This window comes from Cheilinus undulatus, linkage group 3, assembly GCF_018320785.1.
Source record: "Cheilinus undulatus linkage group 3, ASM1832078v1, whole genome shotgun sequence".
Taxonomy (NCBI): Eukaryota; Metazoa; Chordata; class Actinopteri; order Labriformes; family Labridae; genus Cheilinus; species Cheilinus undulatus.
The window spans coordinates 6,835,717-6,859,837 of record NC_054867.1 but is presented as its reverse complement, the minus strand read 5'-3'; the positions used below and the strand labels follow the sequence as shown (position 1 = coordinate 6,859,837).

Here is a 24,121-nt window from a genome sequence, read left to right as displayed (position 1 = left end):
GGTCAATTACGATTAGCTATAGAAACTGAGGGCAACAGCAATGTAACAAATTAATCGATTGACATCGGATCATTTAGCCTATGAACAGGGCCGTCTGTAGCTTTGTGGGGGCCCTATGCAAAATCTTGTTTTGGGGCCCCTAGTTTTCCAAACTACGATGGACAGATTCCTAATCCAGTAGATGATCCATGAACCTGCTAACGATGCATGCATACATGATATGCATGATAACCTCACAATGAAAAATCTTAAGTTGAGCCACTTAAGCAAAATAACAAGGAAAACAAAAACGGCAATAAATAAGTCACATATCGAATGTTTTAAATAATTGTTTACTTTAAAAGCAAGAACACAACTGATGTCACTCACTAACTAGCATTTATCTGAGGCTAGCTGAGGACAAATAAACTATTTTATGTGACCAAAAGTAAAAAAAAGAGAGAAAATAGACAGTTTTTTTGTTTGTTTGTTTGTTTCACACAGGAAATGGATCTGCCAGAAAATACGCTGAGCCAGTCATTCCCATCCTACCTGTCAGCAGACCTCACTCACTGCATGACAGTGGAGTTCAACAATTTGACTTCATTTTGCCTCAAAAACACTGGCAACAGCTTATCATTACAGCTCATTATTACCTCCGCCAAGGAGGTTATGTGATCGGCAGGGTTTGTTTGTTTGTTAGCAACATAACTCAAAAAGTCATGGATGGATTCTGATGAATTTTTCAGGAAATGTCAGAAATTGCATAAGGGAGAACTGATTAGATTTTGGGAGTGATCCGGATCACCGTCTGGATCCAGGAATTTTTTACAGGATTCTTTACTATTGGGAGATAGGGCTAATGGCAGAGGTCTGCGCTCTCTGAGTGCTTTTCTAGTTTATTCTGATGCCCTACTTTTATTTTCAAGCATATACTGTAAAGGATAAAGACAGGTAATCTTAATTCTCCTCAGCTGAGGCTGAACATTCAGCTTTGGGCCCCCTACTGGCTTGTGGGGCCCTATGCATTTGCACAGTCCGCGTATAGCAAGAAACGGCCCTGCCTATGAATAAGGCAAGCCTATATGGAAGAACACATTTGTTAGGAGAGAGTTGAGAGATTGCATGGGAAGAGTTAAAGTGACTTGAAGATAACTTTATATTACTTACTGCATCATATTGCTATTTTCCTCACAGATTTCAGACCCAAATAGTAGTTTATGTGACAATAGTCATAATTTCTACACGTGAGAGATGTAATATAGGGTAGTGGTTTTCAAAGTGTGAGGCGGGCCTCCCCTGGGGGGCGCAACAGATCTTCAGAGGAGGCGTGGAACCATAAACCAGAAAAAAAAGTGATTTGCTTTGCTAACTTCTGCTGTGCATGGAGCTAAATGAATAGACTTACAGCTACTTCAAGGCAGTGATACTCAACGTGGGATTTGTGATTATTTGTGGCTCTGTTATATCTTAATTTTAAGTATAATTCCTCCAGAAAACTGTAAAGAAGGGGAACTTTTTTGCCCCATTTGAACCATTTTTTTAACACCTTTCATCCATATAAGCTACCTTTGGTCATTAAATACCACTTTTCCTACTTTTGACACTTTTTCCAATATTTGCCCCTTCTTAACATTTTTTTTGCCACTTTTCACTCCTTTAAGTGTCATTAAATACCACTTCTTTACTACTTTTTGCCCATTTTTGACACTCTTGACTCCTTTTTAATCATTTCTTTAACTATTTGTTTTGCCTTGTTTTTGCCACCTTTGGTCAATTTTTTTGCCACTTGTTACTCATTTTTTTTCTCACTTCTTACCCATCTTTTGTCACTTTTTATCCACATTTTTGCCAGCTTTAACTTATTTTTAATGCTACTTCAAGCTGTATTAACCACTTTCACCACTTAGATTGTGGCTCTTGCAAAGGTATTTTTCAACAGTTTGGCTCTTTGGTTGAGTAAGGCTGCTTTAAGGATTATCAGAGCAGAATAATCAGGTAGTATTAGCAATAAATTCATTACTAACACCAAATAACTAATTACCTGCTAAAGACGGATGTTTAAGAACATTGGCAGACCAAAATATCAAAGATATAAAAGTGTTAAAAATGTTTAAAATTAGATATAAATGTTTGAAGGTCTGGTTAAGTTTTTTAAAATCTGAATCTTTGTGTGGGTGGGGGTCCACCTAATGAATTTTCTCTTTGTGGAGGCTCACTTTCACACACTTTGAAAACCCCTGATATAGGGCTTTGAAGGGGGAGTTATCCCGGACTCCACAGCTGAAGAAATCCCGCCTCCAGAAGTTAGTGCCGGAGAAAAGTTACACCTCCAGTCTTTCCCAGCTCCTTAGCCCAGGTTCAGACGCCTGCTCGGCTGCAGAGCCCCAACATTTGATCCTCATGGAGCTGCATTTGCTGATACAGTCCTGCCTCATTATTAATCTGTTCTCTTTGGGAAACTCTCAGAGCACACTGGAGCCCTATGATTTCCTCTTCGACTCGGCGGTGGAAGCCTACAACAAGGGGGACTGGTTATCGGTCATCCTGAACATGGAGAAGGCTATCAGGAACAAAGCTATGGTCCGAAATGTGAAGGTTCAGTGCCGGCTGAGCTGCGCCAACCAGACCGCTTTCGGTGATCGTCTGGCCGGCTTTGGAGTTCCCATACCGGGCGCCGGATCCGTGGATGACCTGGGTTTCTTCCAGAAAATCCTGAAACGGGCGGACTGTGTGAACTCCTGCGAGACTGAGAAACTGGGTTCAGCTAATCTGCTTCCAATCTCCGAAGAAGTGGAGCTCGAGTTTAAGAAAAGGACCCCGTATAACTACTTACAAGTGGCATATTTTAAGGTAAAAGCTGGGAGCCTACTGTTGACTATAAGCTACGAGAGTGAGGCTGCTGCTGCAATCAGTGTTTTCCAGTTGTAACAATGCCTCGCACATAACAGAAATGAATTTCTTGTACTGTGAAACCTCTTTCTTAACACATACACCAGGTTTAACACATTTAAGCTGTAATCTCATTCAAACCTCCAGTCTGAGTTTTTGTGTAGTTGGATACTGTAAATGTTCCAACCCCCCAAAACCAACACTCCCATGCCACGTCATGTGGAGACAGAGGAGGCTGACGTTGGGACACAAGCTGTAGGGATCCGGTGGTATAAATGCCTGAACTGCTGCTTTCACATGCAAATGATTACTTCAAACGTGGAAAAGGCAAATTAAGGATCAGTTCTTACATAGTACTTGATACTGTAGCTAAAGCAAGATGGACTAATGTGCCAATGTATCTTATACAGGTTAAAAATATAGTGAAACACCACCTCCACACACAGCTAGAAAGCAAGTTTAAAAAATCTGGAATGGAACTAAAATCTTCCACTGAAGCCCATGAAAGTTGAACACTTTGAGTCTAATCATAAATATTTCTGTATACAGCTCCCTGCTGGAGGCAGCGAGGATGTAGAACATGAAAACAAAAACTGCAAAAAGCTGCTGACCTTGGACTCTCACATCTTTGAAGTTAGCGTGGTTATTGAGATCACTTTTCTGATAATGCCCCTTCACTGTTTGATGTTCCATAATTACAGTCTCCAAATCATACAGATAACAGCTGGAAGATTATGACTGATTAAAGTATTGGTTCCAACTATCGCAGTTCACAATAACAGATCAAATACGCTGGAAATAACTTCAATGCCAGTTAAATACAAGCACCTGGCAAACCATACTCATTACTTTGAACAGATCTGCTGCTATTTGAAAAAAAACATTATTTTTTTTTTAATTGCTTATAATTACTCTATCTTTGACAGCAAACCTAGGAAGTTTAGTCAGGTTAGTATTTAATGTGTTCAATGTGTGTTACACACATACATCTGGTAAACCTTCAATACTACGCATTTGGAAAAGGGCAGAACCTTTGAAAAAAAAAACCTCAGAGGGTGATTGGATGAACGTTCTGTCTGTCACATCTTTACAGGCCAACCAGAGCAACAAAACAGGTGACATAGCCACTAACAAGCTGCGCCTGCACCCCTACTGACTAGGCTAAACTCAACAAAGAACTACATATGCGAACCATGGCGACTGTAGACATGTCAGTACATGACTTTTGTTGTTTTTGAAAAGAAAACAACTTATTGCTGTTCTTTGTTCGCCATAATTGCACCGGCCTCTTGTTGCTGCTTGCTTACGTCGCGACTCCCCACGCCCGAAAGTACTGCCCCTCGTTGCTGATTGGTTCTGTCACTTTCTAACTGGGCCCAAACGGTTCAGATGGGAGCTTTGAAAGATGTATTTGCCAGTTAGAAACACGGAAACTGGTGAATCTATCTGCTTTGTAGGTTAGTTGAATACACAAAAATGAATAAATAAATCAGCACTTCATATGGGAAATTGATCGAGTAGGTCATCTGACCTGACGTTTCGCTCAGACCATGTTAGTGGTAAAACCTTCTGCTGTACATTTTTTTTGCCAAGCCCCAGGGCTTTACATAAGTGATTTTAGGGAAAAGCTCTGATGCTACCATTCCAATTTACCTGTACTGTCCTGTACCTGTGCAAATGGCAATAAACATCTATTCTATTCTACCAACTGTATGAAATCAGCCTAGTGTCAAACAGCAAGCAGAAGCTTCTTAATAACAAATTTTGCAAGTAGCTTTGCTGATGTAAAAAGATAAAGGGAGAGTCTGTTTAGTTCATTATAGTTAAGAAATTATGTTAACATTTAAACAGTAACTCAGAACATGAAAAGAAAGAAGCAACTTTAAGACTTTTGTTTAAGTTTACTCCCAATTTAGCAAAAAGCTCTAATCTAGCAACATACATGAATGCAACATAAACAGGACCCAATAGTCACTGAAGACTCCTCTGAGGAACTTTCAGCAAAGGCTGATTTTGGCAACCACTGCTGAAAAGGTGGCACCCCTGTTGCATTGGCTGTGCTGGTCTAGTACATACAGTTTTTTGCATATTTATCACACTTAAATGTTTCAAATCATCAAACCAATTTTTCTATCTCACAAAGACAACCCAAGTAAATACAAAATGCAGTTTCTAAATGATGACTCTATTTATTAAGGGAAAAAAATCGAACCTGTCTGTCCCTATTTGAAAAAATAATTGCCCCCCTTGTTAAATCATGAGTTAACTGCGACTAACCCCAGCTCTTGGAAAGCTGAGTTCAGTTCCACTATCCACACCCAGAACTGATTACCGTCAGATTTATTGAATCAAGAAATCACATAAATAGAAGCTGTCAGACAAAGTGAAGTAGGCTACTAGAGCTCAGAAGGAAACACATCATGTCACAATCCAAAGAAATTCAAGAACAAATGAGAAACAAAGTTATTGGAATCTGTCAGTCTGGAAAAGGTTATGAAGACATTTCCAAGGCTTTGGGTATCCAGCAAACCACGGTCAGAGCCATTATCCACAAATGTAGAAAACTGGGCCTACTTTGGATTCAGTATATGTCTATTAGCCACAACAATGCAGTTTTGGCATTTCCCTGATGAACACAGTGAGTAAGAACCCATTTCCATGTAGCCAGAGAGTCAACTTCAAATGAATAATGTTGCTTTTTACCAAATAGAATTATATTGTTAGTTGCAGTTGTGGCCAACGTAACAGCATCTAACTTAATTTGTTGTTTATAGTCTTTCCAATGCTTACAGGAGGGTGACACTATGTTAATTGGTACTTTCTGATTAACACACCTTCAATTTAAGAGAATGAGCCAAACCTATGTTTGTTTTTTCAGATCAATAAACTGAACAAGGCAGTGGCAGCTGCCAACACTTTCTTCCTGGCCAACCCTGACCATGTGGAGATGAGACAGAACCTGGAGTACTATAAGATGATGGCAGGAGTACAGGAAGAAGACTTCAAAGATTTAGAGGCCAAGACACATATGGTGGGTGCAAACCTGTGATCTCATGGGTTTAATGAGTTTTTGTCTTCAATGCAAGGATTCACTGGGATAGAATATGACATTATTTGTGTGTTTTGATTTTTTGTTTCTTGAAACATTTGATTCTTTGTGATGATTTCTGCAACAGAACAGTCTCTGGGCCACTAAAGTCTTCATAAAGCTTTACAAACAAAGAACACAAATCAAATCCATCCATCCATTCATGCATCCATCCACCCACCCATCCATCCACCCACGCACCCACGCACCCACACATCCACCCACCCATCCCTCCATCCACACACCCACGCATCCATCCATCCATCCATCCATCCATCCATCCATCCAGATTGACAGATGGGTAAATTGATGATGGAAAACAGGTGTTAAGATACGATAGATTTCTCTTTAGGCAAGAACAAACAAATCACTAAAAGGTCCTAGTGTTATTTTTTCCCTGCTGTTGGAGTCATCAAAATGTCATACTCAAGAAACAGAAAATAAACTAATAATGAATAACCTTCTCAGTCCAGCTAACCAGAATCTTTGTGATATCAAGGCTGCTAGCTGTAGGACACTTGTATGTGAAGCCCTTTAAAGTGTTTCAAAATAACTCCTCTGTAATGATGACCACTTTGCTTAATCTTCAGGCCGAGTTCCTACTTGGAAAGAGTTACTACAGTGACGACTCCTTTGGTTTGGCGGCTCAACACTTTGAAGTAGCTGTAAGTGAGTACTTCACTGCCAATCAGGAGTGCAGAGTGCTTTGTGAGGGAGCTTACAACTATGACGGATACAACTACATGGAGTACAGCGCTGACCTGTTTCAGACAATGACAGGTGAGAAAAACATTCTTCAAGTTCTTTTCTGTGTGTGAAAGTTAACATGACAGTTGAGAATGTGTGTTTCTCTGTTTGTGTATTTGTGTTGAAGACCATTACATGCAGGTCCTGAACTGTAAGCAGCACTGTGCGGTGGAGTTGGCCTCAGCTGCTGGCAGGAACAAACCTTTCGAAGACTTCCTGCCATCACACTTCAACTACCTGCAGTTCTCCTACTACAACAGTGAGTCTCACTGTGTGCATGTCTTTATTCAGTGTTTTTCAGTCAGTCACTCAGTCTTATATGTAATGTAAATATTATGTTATCTCTAGTCACTTTACTAAGAGGGCAGGTCTAGACCATATGCTCTGATATATTATTATAAAGACCCAACTTTACTCACCATGAGCTCAGCACTTTTGGTATTTAGCCTCATTACAGTGGCGAGGAAAAACTTCAATTTACCGGATAGGAACCTCGAGCAGAACCAGACCCATGTTGACAGCCATCTGCTGATCCTGGCTGGGGGTAGGGGGTTGGGGGAAAAGAGGGGGAAGCAGAAAGATATGACTGTAATGTCAATAGTAATGGTCGCAATATGTGTAGAATTCTAATGAAAACCAAGATGGATAGAAAACAGAACAATGCTAAATTAGCATTAGCAGCTAGGATGATAATGATGTAGAGAGATCTATCATTAATAATTAAAGCAGGTAGAGTAGAATTGCTCTTAGGTTCAAATTAATTGTAAATGGATTAAAGCACTTTCACACCACAGGTCACACCTGTGTGACCTGTGCAGATTCGTGGCGTAAGAAAGCAGCAACAAGAGGCCAGTGCAATTATGGCGGAAGAGCTTAGTGTGGATGCTGCTAAAGCACCAGTTTTATCTGAAATTGACAACATTTCTTCGTTAAACGAAGAACAAAGAGTTGTTTTCTTTTCAAAAAAGACAAAAGTCGTGTACTGACATGTCTGCAGTTGCCATGGTTTGCGATATGCAGTTCAATATGGAGTTTACTCCTTCAGTAGGCTCGCAGCTTGGTAGCAGCTACATCGTAAGGATGTGACAGACGTCTATCCATGTTCATCCAGTCACTCTCTGAGTTTTTATTCAAAGGCTCTGCCCTTTCCCAAATGCTGTCTATGAGAGGTTTACCAGATGGATGTGTGAAAAAAATCCATCTAGTGTGCCAGGTTAAGCCTGTATAGGGTTTCTCTGTTTACTCTTTCTCTCTGAAAACTGAACAAAATATCTGCCACCTTCAGAGAGAGTTAGTGACAAGCACACTTTAATTACTGACTGTAATAAACAGTTTTGATTACTAAAAATGTTAAACATCAAGTGCTTGGAGGAGAACATGCTAGAATATACAAAAAATCTCTTATTTTGGAAATGTCAAAGTTGAAACAAACTTCTTTCCAGATCTTCAATCTCTGAACTGGAATTAATATGTTCTGGGGCAGTGTTACTCAACGTGTAACTCTTGAGCCACATCTGGCTCTTTTGTGATGATTTGTGGCTCTTTAGTGTCTTAATTTGAAATATTATTCCCCCAGGAAACCTTAAAAATGGAAACTTTGACCTCAAAAATGATCCCTTGCAAGTCACATAAATCAGTTTGTTTCCCACACTTAGGCTTTTATTTTTTGTATGTACTAGTATATTTCCATTACCCATTTATTTATTTCCATTTTCAGTGTTTTGCAAATTATTTTGCACCTTTTTCCCATTTTTTGCCACTTTTAATCAATTTTTCCCATGTTTTTCCTGCTTTTTGCTATTTTCAAATCTTCCCCTTTGTTGCCACTTTTCACCCATTTAAGCAGCCCTTTGCCATTAAATGCCATTTTCCCCCATTTTTGCCACTCTTTGCTGCTTTTTGTCCATTTTTCCACCCTTCTCCTCATCCTAGTCATTTTCCACTCATTTTTTGCTACATATTTCGAAGTATTGAATTTCCCTTCGGAGATAAATAAAGTTCTTGTATTGTATTGTATTGTAGTGCATTTGCCGCTTTCTGCCTTTTTTTCCCCTTTTCTCCCCATTTTCCCAATTTTCACACAGTTTTTGCCATTTCATGCCTATTTTGCCCCATTTTTTCTGCTTTTTTAACTTTTTGCCACCTTCAACTTATTTTTATTGCCACTTTAACCCTTTTTCGCCACCTTTTACCACTTAGATTGTGGCTCTTGCAATGGTATTTTTTTTTTTTTTTAACAATTTGGCTCTTTGGTTGAGCAGGGTTGAGTAACACTGCTCTAGGGTTTAATCCCACTCCCATTATCTTTGATGATAATGTAGTTAAACCCTAGATGTACAGACATTTAAAAATTAAGTTATATATTATCTGAAATTTATGAGCAGATTTAGGTCTTGTATAAAAATCAAAATTTGATTAGCTCAGAGGACGTGCCAATAGGGTTTCTACAGCCGTGTGGATAACTTGTGCTAATTCACTGCATAACAAAAAGTTTCTTTAGTTACAAAAGAAAAACAATGGCCTCTTTTTAATCAGAATAATCAAAGGGTTGCTGTGGATTAATTTCGATTAATCATAATTAAATATCATAAATTTTTAATCTAATCCCCAGGAAACAGAGTATTTTAAGCTGGAAGTGCTTCAGTGAAAAGAAAACTCCTTCCTGCAGAATATGCATAATACTTTATGTCGGTCGACTGTTTCGTTTTGTTTTGGGTTTTTTTGTACTTAAATTTCCCATCAAGAAGGCCAACGTGCCATTTAGCGTCTTCCAGTTGGTTAATCACTACCAGATCAACGGCCCATCTGCGTATGTACGGTGGCATGCTTGACGGTAACCCTACTTGGACAAACTGCCCGAAATGCTTTGCTAGAGATGTTTCAGGGATTTTGAGTCATTCTGCGCTGTAGATGGGTTAATTGTGTTAAAATTTTTAATCAGATTAATCATGATGATGGATTAATCTGCATTAAAGCATTAATTTTGACAGCCCTATTAAAAACTAAAGACTAATAAACCACTGCATTATACACACACTTCTCCGTTGCTGCTATGCTTTCATGACAGCCCTGAAACTTACATTCACACATTTCCCATCACTTAACTTTGAAGGTAATGAAACTGGACATCCATAAGTGTTCATGGAAAATAGCTGGAAAAATTTAAACTATTGGTACTGCTTCTTTGCAGGTTTTATGTTTTTTCATCATGTTCACTTCAGAAACCAAGAGAGATGCATGATTTATGAATTTAGACTGTGGTTTATTATGAGAACAAACTTACATTTCAAAATGTTTATTTCTAGTTTAATTAATACTGTGAGACTGCTTTCACCAGCTAAATAGAGCCCTCTATGACAAATATGCTGATCCTCAAAATTTTCATGTATCATGATGTTATGTTTTTCTAGAAAGGCTACATGACACCTCCTAACTCATCACTTGATTTCTTTTGTTTCCTCTCTCCAGGTGAGAAGTATGAGCAGGCCATAGAGTGTGCTAAGACTTTCCTTTTGTTCCACCCTAATGATGAGGTGATGAACCAGAACTTGGCTTATTATTCTGCTGTATTGGGTGAAGACAAGGCACAAACCATATCAGCCAGACAGGTACAGTTTCACATACTCACCCTGTATTTAAATTCATGTATTTTTCAAGCATTGTGTGAGTCTTTGTTAATCCATAGCTGCAGATGTAAGGCTATGCAAATGTACTGAGAGGAATATAACCTCCAGTAGTACTCAAATTTGTTCAAATTTACTTAATGGCAAAACAAAAATAATAAAAAAAATGGTAAATAGCCATCTAAGAGCTCTGACAGACTTTTGATGATCATAAACATTTACTACTTCTAAAAGAGAAAAACAGCAAGTTTCTAATGACTCCATGCTCTTATTCATGTTCATTAATCAATCAATCAATCACGCTTAACCTTCCTACAGCTTTAGGACTAGTGTCACACCTTTTGACCTAACATCCAAAAAGGCTCCAATTAAAGACTAGTATAGAAAGATTGTCTAATAATACATAATTCCATTTTTGTATGGATTCTATTACTAGCTTCAGTCCTCACCATACATAGCAAATTTTCATTGTGTTTCTGAAATTTAACCCTTTAAATGCCAGTTTTTGTGATAAGATTTGAAAATGAGACAAAAAAAACCCCACAAAAAGTGAATAATTACCATCCCCTATATGCAAAACAGTTTTTTGAGGTGGGATTATCAGAGCCGAGAAGTGTCAAAAATTGGCATCAATGCTGATTTTGTTTCATTTTTATTTTTTTGTAGCGTCGGATTATTTAACTAATGTCACACCTTTCGCCCTACTGACAAAAAATGCTAGAAGCATGCTAGAAGATGACTGTAGGATTTTTTAAAAGGCTACTTTAAAAAATTGCCACTTGAATGACTGCATGAGATGTTATGCATAGCATCTCTTCTGCAAAAAAAAAAAAAAAAAAAGTTTAAAACTACCATTTTGACACAAATTTAAGGTAAAAAAATATTGCACCTTCTGTGTTTTGAAAATTGTGGCAGGCCATATTGCAATTTAATCTAATTTTAAATTAATCGTCCAGCCCTAATAAGAGCCGTAGAGTCCAGGTTCACATAGCACGAGCTGATCCTGATCCTGCCACCACCTAACCTGACACGCCAGATGGATGTGTTTCACACATCTATCTGGAAAAGCTTTAATAGGAAATGTTTGAGAAAAGGCAGAGGATCTGAAAAAACTTGGAGTGTGATTGAATGAACGTTCTGTCTATTACATCTCTACGGGCCAGTCAGAGCAACAAAACGTTACGTAGCAGTTATCGAGCTACGCATGCGCAGCTACTAAGGAATAACGCGAAACATGGCGACTATAGACATGCAAGTACTCGACTTTTTTCGTTTTTGAAAAGAAAACAACTCACTGCTGTTCTTTGTTCTTTTAACAAAGAAATGTTGTCAAGTTCTGATAAAACTGGCACTTTAGCAGCATCCACGCTAAGCTCTTCCTCCATAACTGCACCAGCTCTTGCTGCTGCTTGTTAACGCCAGGACTCTGCTGCGCCTGAAGGTACTGCCCCTCGTTGCTGATTGGTCCTGTCACTGTCTAACCGGGCCCAAACGTTTCAGATGGGAGCTTTGCAAGATGGATTTGCCAGTGAAAAACACAGGGAAACGGGCGTATCCATCTGCTTTGCAAGGTTAGCCACCACCTGGCCTTTCTGAATAACGGCCTCTGCCCAGGAGACTCTACAACATTTAAAATCTGGTGCCCCCTTGTGGCCGACCCTGACACACTATCAGCAGGCGACTGAACGTATTTGTGTCGATGCTATTATTCCATAAACAAAGAATTCCAATATGAATACTTTTCAGAGACAATAAATTCACTAGGAAAGCATTTTTAGTGTCAAAATTAATGCCACCAGTGTTGATTTTGTTTTAAAATTCCCTTTATACTCTTTTCAAATGTTAATCTCTTGAAACATACTTTGTGGCTTTGCACACACATACCCTTTTCTATTAATCTCTATGTCTCCTATGCCTTTTAATTGGAACGTGAGCAGTATAGAATTTTTGAGTTTCAGCCATTAATCTAACACCAGTTTAACTGTGACACCTTCTATGCATCAGATGAAATAAACGATAGAAAGATGACATATAAGTGAAATTTTCTGGCAGCATTTTGTTAGCTTTAAAATTCAAACACACAGTCAAGTATTTTATGATCATTCAAAACTGATTTCAATTTTGATAATAATTTTATTCGTTTAAATTGCAAACTGCCCACCTGCAGTACTTCTGGGGCCCATCAAGGGGCCACGGATCACATGTTTTATGTTTTATTTTTTTATCAGTGCCGTTTCTGTTTGTTAACAACAGACGACCCTCATAGCCAGGGATATCTTAATATCCCCTCTATGAAACTGTTTTGTACATGCTAATAATGCTGAGCATGGTATCTTAAATATCTGTTGGGCAGTTGTAAAGTGTGATTTATAAAACAGCTGTTAATAAAGTTTATCTGATATTTTGACTTCCAGGGGGTGAAAGAATACATTCAGCAGTCCATTCTGGAAAAAGAGCTGCTTTACTTTGGATATGAAGCTTTTGGAATTACATTTGTGGACCCAGTAAGTAAAAAATAGTTTATAACTTACATTTCTCATGATATTGTTCCATGATGGCCAGTGCCTTAAATGTTGTTTTGTATTCAGGATACGTGGACACCTGAAGATGTCATGCCTAAGAAACTGAGAGAAAAGCAGAAGTAAGACTGAAGGCATGCATATGTGCAGGATAAGAATCTGTTTCTTAAGTAACTTTTGGTCCCTTAACATTCATTGTTTTTTTGTCACAGAGCGGAGAGAGAGACAGCAGCCAGGATCACAGAGGAAATAGGAAACCTAATGAAGGAGATTGAGACTCTGGTTGAGGAGAAGAAAAAGGATTCTTCAGACATGGCCATGATGATAGCACCACAGGAAGGTAAAAATTATCTATAGATGAGCTGCCTGATATTGAGGTGAAATTATATTTGTAAAAAAAGCTTCATCTTTAAATAGCCAAAACTCAATATAACAGCTGACAGAAAGGAAAAGCTTAAGACTAGGACTTAGACCTTTAATCAGTAAATCTGTGATGTTTCTCCTCCAGGTGGCACTCTGGTGTACGATGACATCAAGGTGACAATGACTTCTAAGCAACTGAATGGTTCTCAGAGGGTGCTGCTGGATGATGTGCTAAGTGAGGACGAGTGCAGGGAGCTGCAACACCTCTCAAATGTAAGTACATATCTATCAATCGTGAAAGATGTGCTGCAGCATCTGCAGTGTTGCATTTCACCAGCAGATATGGAAGCTTCTGTTCGTGGTTCCTCCTGGGGAATTGTTTTTGTCTGCTGTTTAAAAGTGAAAATGAACTTGTCTCTCATGTCATTGTAAAAGGGGCAGATAGTTAGAAAGTGCAGCTCTGTTTCCACCTCCTGTTGGCTGCAGCGGGTGCACAGTCTTTCCTCTTAAGGGACCAGATTTATCTGTGGCATCCTGTCTCAACTGTGAGGTTGTGTTCACTGAGTCTATACCTGGTCAAGCATTTCCTCAGCTGTGGATCAGTCACAGCGCTCAAGTATTCTGTAACTATATATTCACTATAGAGGGACAAATAATACTCCAGTTTGCTTTATTTTTGGTTGATTCTTAACAATGACTTCAATAGTTCTTTTTTTTTTTTTTTTTTGAATGATTTGGTTTAAGCTGGTTGGTTTTTGTGGGGTGCTCTCTCTCCGGAGGTCAGGGCTTTGTTATGGAGCGTGTCGGGCTTGTTTTCTTTTGGATGGGTATAAAATTTAAACACTCTCTTTTGTATTTTGGTGAATAAAAGATATCATCCTAGTTCTGCTCTGCATGCATTATTTATTTATTTATTTTTTGGTTGGACATGGAGGATGGATTTAGAGAATTCTGCATGCAGAACCTCAATCTGTTTTTGTTCCATTTTGTAAAGTCTTGGTTGGCTAGTGGACATTAGACTCTCTCTCTCTCTTTTTGTGTGTGTATTTATACAGTGGCAGAAAAAGTGTGTGAACCCTTTGAAACGAATTTGCTTTCTGCATTAATTTTTCATCAAATGCGATCTAATCTGCATCTAGGTCACAAGTTTAGACAAACATAATGTGCCTAACCTAATACCACAAAAAAATGACTGTACTATTTCATGTCTTTAATGAACACAGCCATTAAACATTCACAGTGCTGCCAGAAAAAGTAAGTGAGCTCTTAGGCTAATGACTCTAAAAGAGCTCATTTGAGTCAGGAGCTAGTACACCTGAAGTCCAAGCAATTAAATGAGATTTGAGCCAGGTGTAGAGCTATTTTGACTTATAAAAACACTCAACCTTTTTAAAGTAACACTTCACAAGAAGCATCTGCTGATGTGAACCATGCCTCGCTAAAAAAGAGATCTCCTAAGACCTTAAATCAAGAATTGTTGAATTGTATAAGACTGGAAGGGCTTACATAGTCATCTCAAAGACCTGCATGCCAGAAGATTGCCAAGAAGCACCCTGACACTTCACAACAGTGCTGGGAAAAAATATTTGTGGACAGATGAAACTAGGGTTGAGTTGTTTGGGAAGAACATGCAGCACTACATATGACATTAAAAAGGTACTGAATACCAACATGAGAACATCATCCCCACAGTGAAGTATCATTGAGGGGAAAATGAATCCTTAGGTTTCAAGGTATCCTACAGGATAATGTCAGGGTGGCTGTCCACCAGCTGTAGCTTGGGAGAAGTTAAGTGATGAAGCAGGACAATGATCCTAAACATCAAAGTAAATCTACTACAGCATGGCTTAAAAAAAAAGAAAATCCACCTTTTTCGAGTGGCCCAGTCAGAGCCCAGACCTGAATCCCACAGAGATGCTGTAGAAAGAACTCAAGAGATCCAGTCACACCAGACAGCCTAAAAATATGGGTGAGATGAAGCAGTTCTGGAAGGAAGGATCGTCTGAAATTCCTCCTCAACATGTTGCTGGTCTGATCAGCAGCTACTGGAAATGCTTACTTTTTCCAGCAGCACTTTGAATGTTTGATGGCTGTGTTCAATAAAGACACGAAATATCATAATTATTTGTGTGGTATCAGGTAAAACACATTGTGTTTGCCTATATTTGTGACTTAGATGCAGATATATATGTAAACACATACTTCTTCATGTTGTAGTGATGTGTCTTTTTTTGTAGGCAGCTGCTCTTAAAGGTGATGGCTACAGGGGGCGCCCTTCTCCACACTCCCCCAGTGAAACGTTCCAGGGAGTCACTGTCTTAAAGGCTGTCAAGGTGTGTTTCCCTTATCACTAGAACATAAAACTGAGAAAAACTGTTTTTTTTTCATTACAAAATAACTAACACAACGGTTCTCTTATTTTACAAAATGGTCCTGTCTGGCTGTAAACTGTGTTTAGCTTCATAAGTATAGATGTTGTAAAAGTCGTCCCCACCCTTACAGCTCGGACAGGAGGGGAAGGTTCCACTGAAAAGTGCTCGTCTATTCTTTGACCTCAGTGAGAAGGTGAAGAAGGTGTTGGAGTCATACTTCCGCCTGGATACGCCTCTCTACTTTTCCTACTCTCACCTGGTCTGTCGCTCTGCCATTGATGGTGAGTATTTTAGAGCAATTTTACTGCTGATGTGTTTGTAGAGGAGCCCTTTGCTATGCAGTTTCAACATACAGTTACACTGGTGCATTAACAAACAAATACACAGCTACCATGCATCATTCAGGCTGTTCTTCAGCAACACCTCATTTTAACTTTATTATGTATGGTTAAATATTTCTGGAAATGTCCTGCACTATTTGAAGTACTCAAAGGGATACTTCAACATTTTGGCAAATTTGCCCATTGCCATAATCCCTTAGTCTTAGTAATAGGTTCGTTACCTTTAGTTTTCGATGCAAGCTATTTTTAGATCAGCGGGGCTGAGATGTGAGCTGTGCAGCTAACGCTACAGAGACATGTGGTATTTCTGGCTTTCCTCATCAAACTCATCAAATACACAATCCTACAACTCCAAAACGCTCTCATGGACAAGTTGTGACATGCACATTCACCACGCTATGAAATAATAACGTATGATTATGTAACATTACGACACATGAAGCAAATACTCAGAACTACTTTCTTTAGTAAACCACTGGGCGGAGTGACACAGTGTGCACCTCAGGCAGTGCCATAGTTACTTGGTTTCACCTGGAGTTTCATCGGCTGGACGTGGCAGAAACTTTGAATATTTTTGGTAATGTCCCATGATTATTTCATAGCGTGGTGAGTGTGCAGGTCACAACTTGTCCACGAAAGCTGGAAATACCATAGCGTTACCTGAGCAGCTCGCATCTCAGCCCCGCCAGTCTAAAGACAGCTTCCACCAACAACTAAAGGTAATGAACCTACTCCTAAAACTATAGGGATTATGGCAATGGGCGAATTTGCCAAAATGTTATAGTATCCCTTTAACAGAGTAAAGCAGTAGGAAATCTATTTATGTGAAAAAGTTTATTGAAAATCTCTTAAATTCATATTTTGATCGCACATTTAAAATGTTTTTGCAGGTCTTATACTAATTCACCTTCACACACACACACACAAACACACACACTCACCCCCACACACCGATGAGGCAGCTGTCTAACATAATCTTTTGCTTCTTGCTGGCAGCATTTACTCATCAATTACTCAGCATTCATCACAGTTAATGCTCTGCACATTTTGATGAACAAATCACCATTTTACACAATAAGCAGTAAATAAGCACTAAATCTAAATCTATAAAGGGTAGAAATGACTATGAGATGACTAAAACAAGACTACAATTAAAAACAGCTGTCAAAATTAACACCGATATCTCATACAACCAATGGTCTGCATATGTTATACCATGTTAAAAAATACCTTTACACTTCTTTTTATCTGACATAATCATACCATAAAGCAGTGTTTCCCAACCACTTTTCCTTGGAGCCCCCCCTACACGCTCCTCAGAAAAGCAGAGCCCCCCTAGGACCCAAGAGAGAAGAAAAAGTGACACATTGCTGCCAAAAATCAACATAGATTTTAATTGTTCCACTGATAAAACCCTAAAAAAAGGTCCATGCATACTTTTCTTAACAAAAGACCTTTGTATGAATTACTTTATAACTGCTTTATCATGGTTTTAGTCAATATTTGCAAACCTATTTTTGGCAGCCTCAAAGCAGACAAAGCCTCGGGCCCCCCCTAAGATCTCTGGCGCCCCCCCTGGGGGGTCCCAGACCCCAGGTTGGGAACCAAGGCCATAAAGTATTAACTCAATAAGCTTGTCAAATTTGACACATCATGTCTCAAATTGTCCTGTTTAGTTTGCTCAACTCTTTATATACCAGTAGTTCAAAATTCTTATTTGATCAATATTTATCTTCATAATTTTTTTATCTTTATATTTATTTTCTGACGTGCTTCCTTGCCTCTGTGCTTTTGCAACACTGAAATTGTCCTCTGGGGTTGGATAGAGGATTATATTATCTTACAATCTCATCTTCCTCTGCATCTTTTCTTTTTTACTCAGAGAAACAGGAGGACCGTGCGGACCTGAGTCACCCTGTTCATGTGGACAACTGTCTGCTGGTCTCTGAGCTTAATGAGTGTATAAAGGAACCTCCAGCATACACACACAGGGACTACAGGTGAGGACACACAGAATATGGGCCTTATATTGATGGCGTATAGTGTACGATTTAATACGCATGGCACACAGTGAATTGTTGTGATGGTCTACATTTCGCTATCTTGAAGACACACTTTCCTGGTGCAGGGCTTAAAAGGTTGGATATACTAGTATACAGTGGTATTAAAAAATCTACACGCCCATGTTAAACCAAAATGTAGTGTAAGAAAATGATCTCAAGATTTATAAGATATATTATTTCAGAAATTTTCAATCTATAATATGACATATACAATCCAACTGAAAAACAACCAAAATTCTTTTAATACAAAAAATGAAAAAAAGCACACCTCCTATATTTAACTTTGTTAAAGCCCCTTTTAATTTCAGTCTTTTTGGGTAGAGGTCAATCAGCTTAACCTGTCCTATCTCAGCAGACTTTTTCCACTTTTCCTTTTAAAAGCATTTAAAATCTGTTAAATTATGAGGACATTTCCTGAACACAGCCTTAATTAGGTCATCCGACAGATTTTCAGCAGGATTCAGGTCTGGGCTCTGAAGGGGCTGTCCCAAAACCTTTATCCTCTTTTGTAGAAAATACACAACTCTGTATGAGGTATGATGATGGAGGATTTAAGTTAGATCTAACTTGACCATTCCCACATAATCAGAAATTATCAAAAAGAAATGTCAGCATGAGGAACCCAAGCATAACTCTATTTATTACCATCAGGATTGACCATTATTTATGTTGATTAATCTCCTGAGAGTTCAACAGGAAAAAGCTAGGGTGTAAGAATTTGTTTACTTTTTTATTAGTGAAATCTTTGGCTGTGCTTTTTAATACGTTTTGTAAAGGGTGCAAGACAGTTTGCAGTAATATGCGTGTGCTATTTTTTTAGTGGCACACACAAGAGTCACATTTATATGTAAGATTTATGTATGAATACCACAAAAAAGAAGACAAACACACCTTTGGGCCTAGAGAGAAGTGCAAGTTAATTTACTATTTAAACAATGTGAGTGCACAGCATTAAAAAAACTCCATGAGGTGGAAAAGAGGAAAGACATCTGTACACCAAAACACTTTGTGCCATGCGTAACACAGGACCCATCATCATAAAAGCAAAAACCTTGATTCTGAACACCCACCAACATCCTTTTGTCTCTTCCCTGAAGCGCAATTCTTTACCTAAACGATGACTTTGAAGGTGGAGATTTCATTTTTACGGAGCTTGATGCTAAAACAGTGACGGTAAATATTCTCTTTTCCTTACCATGAACTTTTTATAATTGGTGAAAAAATATCAGGATTATAAATTCCAGGCTTCTCTGCTACCTAAAGTTGATCTCTTCTCTGCCTTCTCCAGGCTGAGGTGCGTCCACAGTGTGGCCGTGTGGTGGGGTTCGGTGCAGGGAAGGAAAATCCTCATGGTGTCAGAGCTGTCACTAAGGGTCAGAGATGTGCTGTGGCTCTGTGGTTCACCCTGGATCCTGCCCATGAGGAAAAGGTATGGGGGTATTTTTGTAGACTAACATTAATTTAACTGTTAATTTACAAGCAACATCCAATGGCATGTAAAGAAAACTCTCCCTAACATGTAAAAGTACAGACAGTATCAAGATTTGTACTGTTAATTCCCAGTTAAATAACCAAAGGTTAAAAAAATCAGGAACACTTGGATGAGATGCAGGTGTTTGACCATCCAGAATACAAAAGAAATTAGTTAAGTGTAATCCCTGTATCATTCATTCTTTTAATATTCAATTGAGAATAAGAAATCTGAAAATCATCCACCAATCAGTCTTTGTGTGTTTAGCGCTACCTCATATCTCAAGAGGCTTTACAAAGAGGGCAGGTCTAGACTGCACTCTCTGTTGTAGCCTATTATAATAAAGACCAGCATTAATCACCATGAGCTATAGTGTGCACTGCAGACATCAAGGTCACATTAAATACTGTAGCTAAGGTTTCCTTAAAGCACATTTGGTGACCCAAAAAGATCTCCTGCGACCCAACTGTAGGTTCCAAACCAGACATTGGGAATTAGTGGTCTAGACCATACTCTCTGTTGTGACCTGTAATAGACCAGCATTAATAATTAATATTATAATGAAGACTATACCCTATTATAATAGACCAGTGTTAATCATTAATATTATAATAAAGACCAGTGTTAATCACCATGAGCAGAGCACTTGCAGTATTTAGCCCCGTTACAGTGACGGGACTGTCCAGCAGACCAGGCTCATGTTGACAGCTCTCTACTGAAGCTGCACTGGGGTTAGAAAGAGCCAGAAGGAGGGGTGTGGGTGGAGAAAAGCAAGAAGAGAGAGACAAGAGAAACAACAAAACTTAAAATAAATTCATGGCAGTTGTAGCCTTGAACACATCTCCCATTTTATGGGAAATTGATAAAATTAGTATTAACATTCGCAGCTAGGTTGTTAATGAAAAAGAGATAATTATTATAAATAAGTATAGCAGTAAAGTGGAGCCACTCTAACCTCGCAAAGCAGATAGATATGCCCGTTTCCTTGTTTCTCACTGGTGAATTCATCTTGCAAAGCTCTCATCTGAAACGTTTGGGCCCGGTTAGAAAGTGACAGGACCAATCAGCGACCAGGGGCAGTACTTTCAGGCGCAGCAGAGTCCTGGCGTTAACAAGCAGCAGCAAGCGCTGGTGCAGTTATGGAGGAAGAGCTTAGCGTGGATGCTGCTAAAGTGCCAGTTTTATCAGAACTTGACGACATTTCTTTGTTAAAAGAAGAACAAAGAACAGCAGTGGGTTGTTTTCTTTTCAAAAACGACAAAAGTCGAGTACTTACATGTCTATAGTCGCCATGTTTCACATTATTCCTCAGTAGCAGCGCACGCGCAGCTCGATAGTGGCTACATCACGTGTTTTGTTGCTCTGATTGGCCCGTAGAGATGTGATAGACAGAACGTTCACCCAATCATCCTCTGAGTTTTTTCAAAGCCTCTGCCTTTTCTCTAATGTTTCCTATTGATGCTTTCCCAGATGGATGTGTGAAAGGTGCGCCAGGTTAGAGCTGCTCTTGGATTCAATGAAAGTGTTCTTGTAATGATTATAGAGCTGAGAATGATGTTAAAAGATGAAGCAATGATAACTTTAATACTAGCATCAGCAAAAATAATGGTGGTGAAGAAAAAAGGTTTATAAAATATTATAACGGTGATAACGCAATTCTTACAGTTCTTAAATTCACTTTAACAATTAATAATAATAATATAATTATAATGATGATGATATAATAATAATAATAATAATAATAATAATAATAATAATGATATAAAAAAGATGATGATGAGGAGGACACCAGCAAGGATCCAGAAAAAAATGTAAATCTTTTTTTGAGGGTTCATCAGTGATGTGAAATGATCTACAATTTTTACAATTGTTAATTGATGTTCTTTAGTCTCAGTAGAAAGTGTGTATTTTAAGGGTTGACTGAAAATGTTGTGGTTTTAAAAGCAGAAAAAAGTCAAACTCAGAAAAACTCAGCTCAACTGAATTGGGCTCCATCTAGTGGCCCAGTTTGATCTTAGTGTGCTTTTCTTGGCAAGAAATCTGCATAGACTCATGGTCAGATTTTTTTTAAATTCCCCATTTTGATCCAAATATGAAATAGAAAAACAATATCAAACCATTATTTGTTTTTATGGAGTACCGTACCCAGTGTTTTTGTGATTCTAAATTAAATATTAAAAAAGGAACAACACAGAAACAGTTTTTCCTTTTTTGTACTGTTTTTATGAAATATTAACATCTAATTTAGTATAAATAACATTTGAACTGCCTGACATTTTCACATTGTAGTACTTAAGTGGTTCAGTTTGCATTCTGCTTACCCCTCAAATATTTCTTATTCTGTCCTGTAGGAGAGGATTGAAGCTCAGGAAATGCTGAAGATGTTTGCCACCCCTGTGAACACAGACTTCATCAGAGAAGAGGAGACTGACATCTCAGAGCCTGTAGCAACAACACCAGAGTCTCTTACATGGGCTGAACAGGAAAAAGCAGAGAGCAAACCAGATAATAAATCAGCAGAGCAAAAGTCAGATGTGCCCTCAGACAAACAGGCTGATAAACCAGCTGACCCTCCGAAGAAAAAAATAGCAGAAGACGGTAAGGCAAAAACTGCTCCTAAAGCAAAGGCCAAGAATGGAGACCAAGCAAAAGCCAAGACAGCAGAAAAGGTGAAACCCTCTGCTAAAAAAGGTGGCAAACAGCCAGTTAAAACAAAAACCAAGCAGGAAGACAAAAAGCCCGCAGCAAAAAAGACAGTGAAAGTTGCTGCAAAGAAGGACTCCAAAAAAGCAAAAGCTGACACAACATCAGCGGCAGACTCTGAGAAAGGCAAAGATGAGCTGTGATCTAACAGCACCTGAGACTGTGTCTATGATTTGTCTGTTTTTATACAATTTTTTTTCTTTAAAGTTGTTTTCTGAGTGGTTGAAAGCAAACTGAGAGAAAGGTGGGATACATTAAATGTTATGTTGTTTTTATAACTGGTTATGGTTTAATGACTTTATGTTTGAAAATTCACAATTGAAAAACAGGAATTGTTGTTTGACTGCAGCATTAATGCAACATCATTACTGAGTACTAGTTGAGTGACAATCAGCTTCACAGATGTTTATTCATTTTATGTCATTTTGTCTGCTGCTGTATTATTTCCTCATGTCATGTTATGGATCATAGCATAGGAAGGCTACGGGGTAACATGAGCTAAATATTTCTGCTGAAGAAAATGCCCATCCAGTCTGTAAATCAATTAAATTAAAAACCATTTGAAAAAGAGCAGAGGATGCTGTACTTGTAGTGGGCACTGGGTGTCAGGATGGAAGCAGTATTTGATCAAATGTCACACTCACAGCTTATTTAACAAAGCATTACAGATTCACTTTAAAGAGTAATCCTCAGGTAGTGAGCTTCAAGATTTAGGGAAACTGGGTTGCTCCCCTGCTGTGATAGGACTAGCGCCTGAATAATTCAAAGCACGAGCACTCATTGTTGTTCTGACTTCCTTTGAGCTCAGCACATTTCAGCACTGTCACATTCTAGATCTCGGAGCCTGCTCAGTTGAACACAAGCTTCTTAATTTTAACTGATGGCTGGTTAGTAGTGCTTAACAGTGCTTCTCAAAGTGGCTCACAGTAACAAAAACAGTACTATACTTATCACCTCTGTGAGAAACTGAAAGGAGCCCTCCATGTTTGCTCATGTTCACCTTACCGCTCTGACATTTCTATCTCATATGTATACTGGACAAAAACACACATCAGCATTTGATGCACTTGGTTTTTAACTTTCTGTTGTTCTCACTCTGTCAAACATAAAAAAACCCATTACATCTGTGTTTAGAAAAAAAAAAAGAGATAAATTAAATTTCCACCAAAGGTTGCAGCATCCTTTCCTTGTACCATATGTGAAAATATAAACATAAAATTGTCAGTTTTCACAGATGAACAGCTGATAATCTAAACCTTGCTGTGCCACGCTACATGTCAGAGTTCCATATTTTTGTTCCTGCTGTTCCGCAGTTGATTATCAATTAGTAGACATTTATAACATGATTTTAGAAACTTCCTTCCCACATTTAAGCATCTAAAAATCGATCTTTTCTCCCACCTCTACTATGCAGTAGCACATATAGCAGGACTATTCAATTACAAATTCAACTGGGCCAATTTTTAAAATGAAAAAATGTAGCCGGGCCAGACATGTGCAGCGCCCAGTAAGCAGTTGGTAATGTCAAATTTTGAACTAATACAGGTCAATTTGATGAAAAATATGCATATTTTATTCATAGTCTCCCTTTTAAATGTGGCAACATAACAAAAGCACATCAAAAAGTGCATAAAAACACAACAGAGCTTTATTCAAACATAACCTGAGGTAGTAGAAATGTTTGTGATGTGAAAAAATGTGAAAAATAAAATGAAATTCTGTAAATAATAAATTTGTTCACATCGGACACAGGCATTTGTTAAAGTGCATAAAAACTTAATTTGCACAGTTGTAGCTACAGTTAAAAAAGGGCGTGTTTATACTCAGTATCTTTGGGCTACTTCTGTCAGCATCGCTAGCCAAGCTTCAAAACAATGCAGTGCACTGTAGGTAGACTGTTGCCAGGCTAGCAGACTGTTGCATTCACGGTCTGAAATACTGTGGAAATTTATGAAAAGTT

At 38.5% G+C, this 24,121-nt stretch overlaps 1 protein-coding gene across 1 annotated transcript; it reads left to right on the top strand.

Annotated features, from left to right (window-relative positions):
• The first annotated feature begins 2,227 nt into the window (after positions 1–2,227).
• p3h1 (prolyl 3-hydroxylase 1) lies at positions 2,228–22,731 on the top strand. The gene is made up of 15 exons (XM_041783998.1): positions 2,228–2,832; positions 5,750–5,902; positions 6,550–6,739; positions 6,834–6,965; positions 10,175–10,314; positions 12,744–12,833; positions 12,918–12,970; positions 13,061–13,188; positions 13,357–13,484; positions 15,449–15,544; positions 15,714–15,864; positions 17,807–17,924; positions 19,085–19,160; positions 19,276–19,416; positions 21,810–22,731. The coding sequence occupies exons 1-15, from the start codon at positions 2,383–2,385 to the stop codon at positions 22,302–22,304; spliced, it is 2,541 nt and encodes an 846-aa protein (XP_041639932.1). The 5' UTR covers positions 2,228–2,382; the 3' UTR covers positions 22,305–22,731.
• The last annotated feature ends 1,390 nt before the right edge of the window (positions 22,732–24,121 follow it).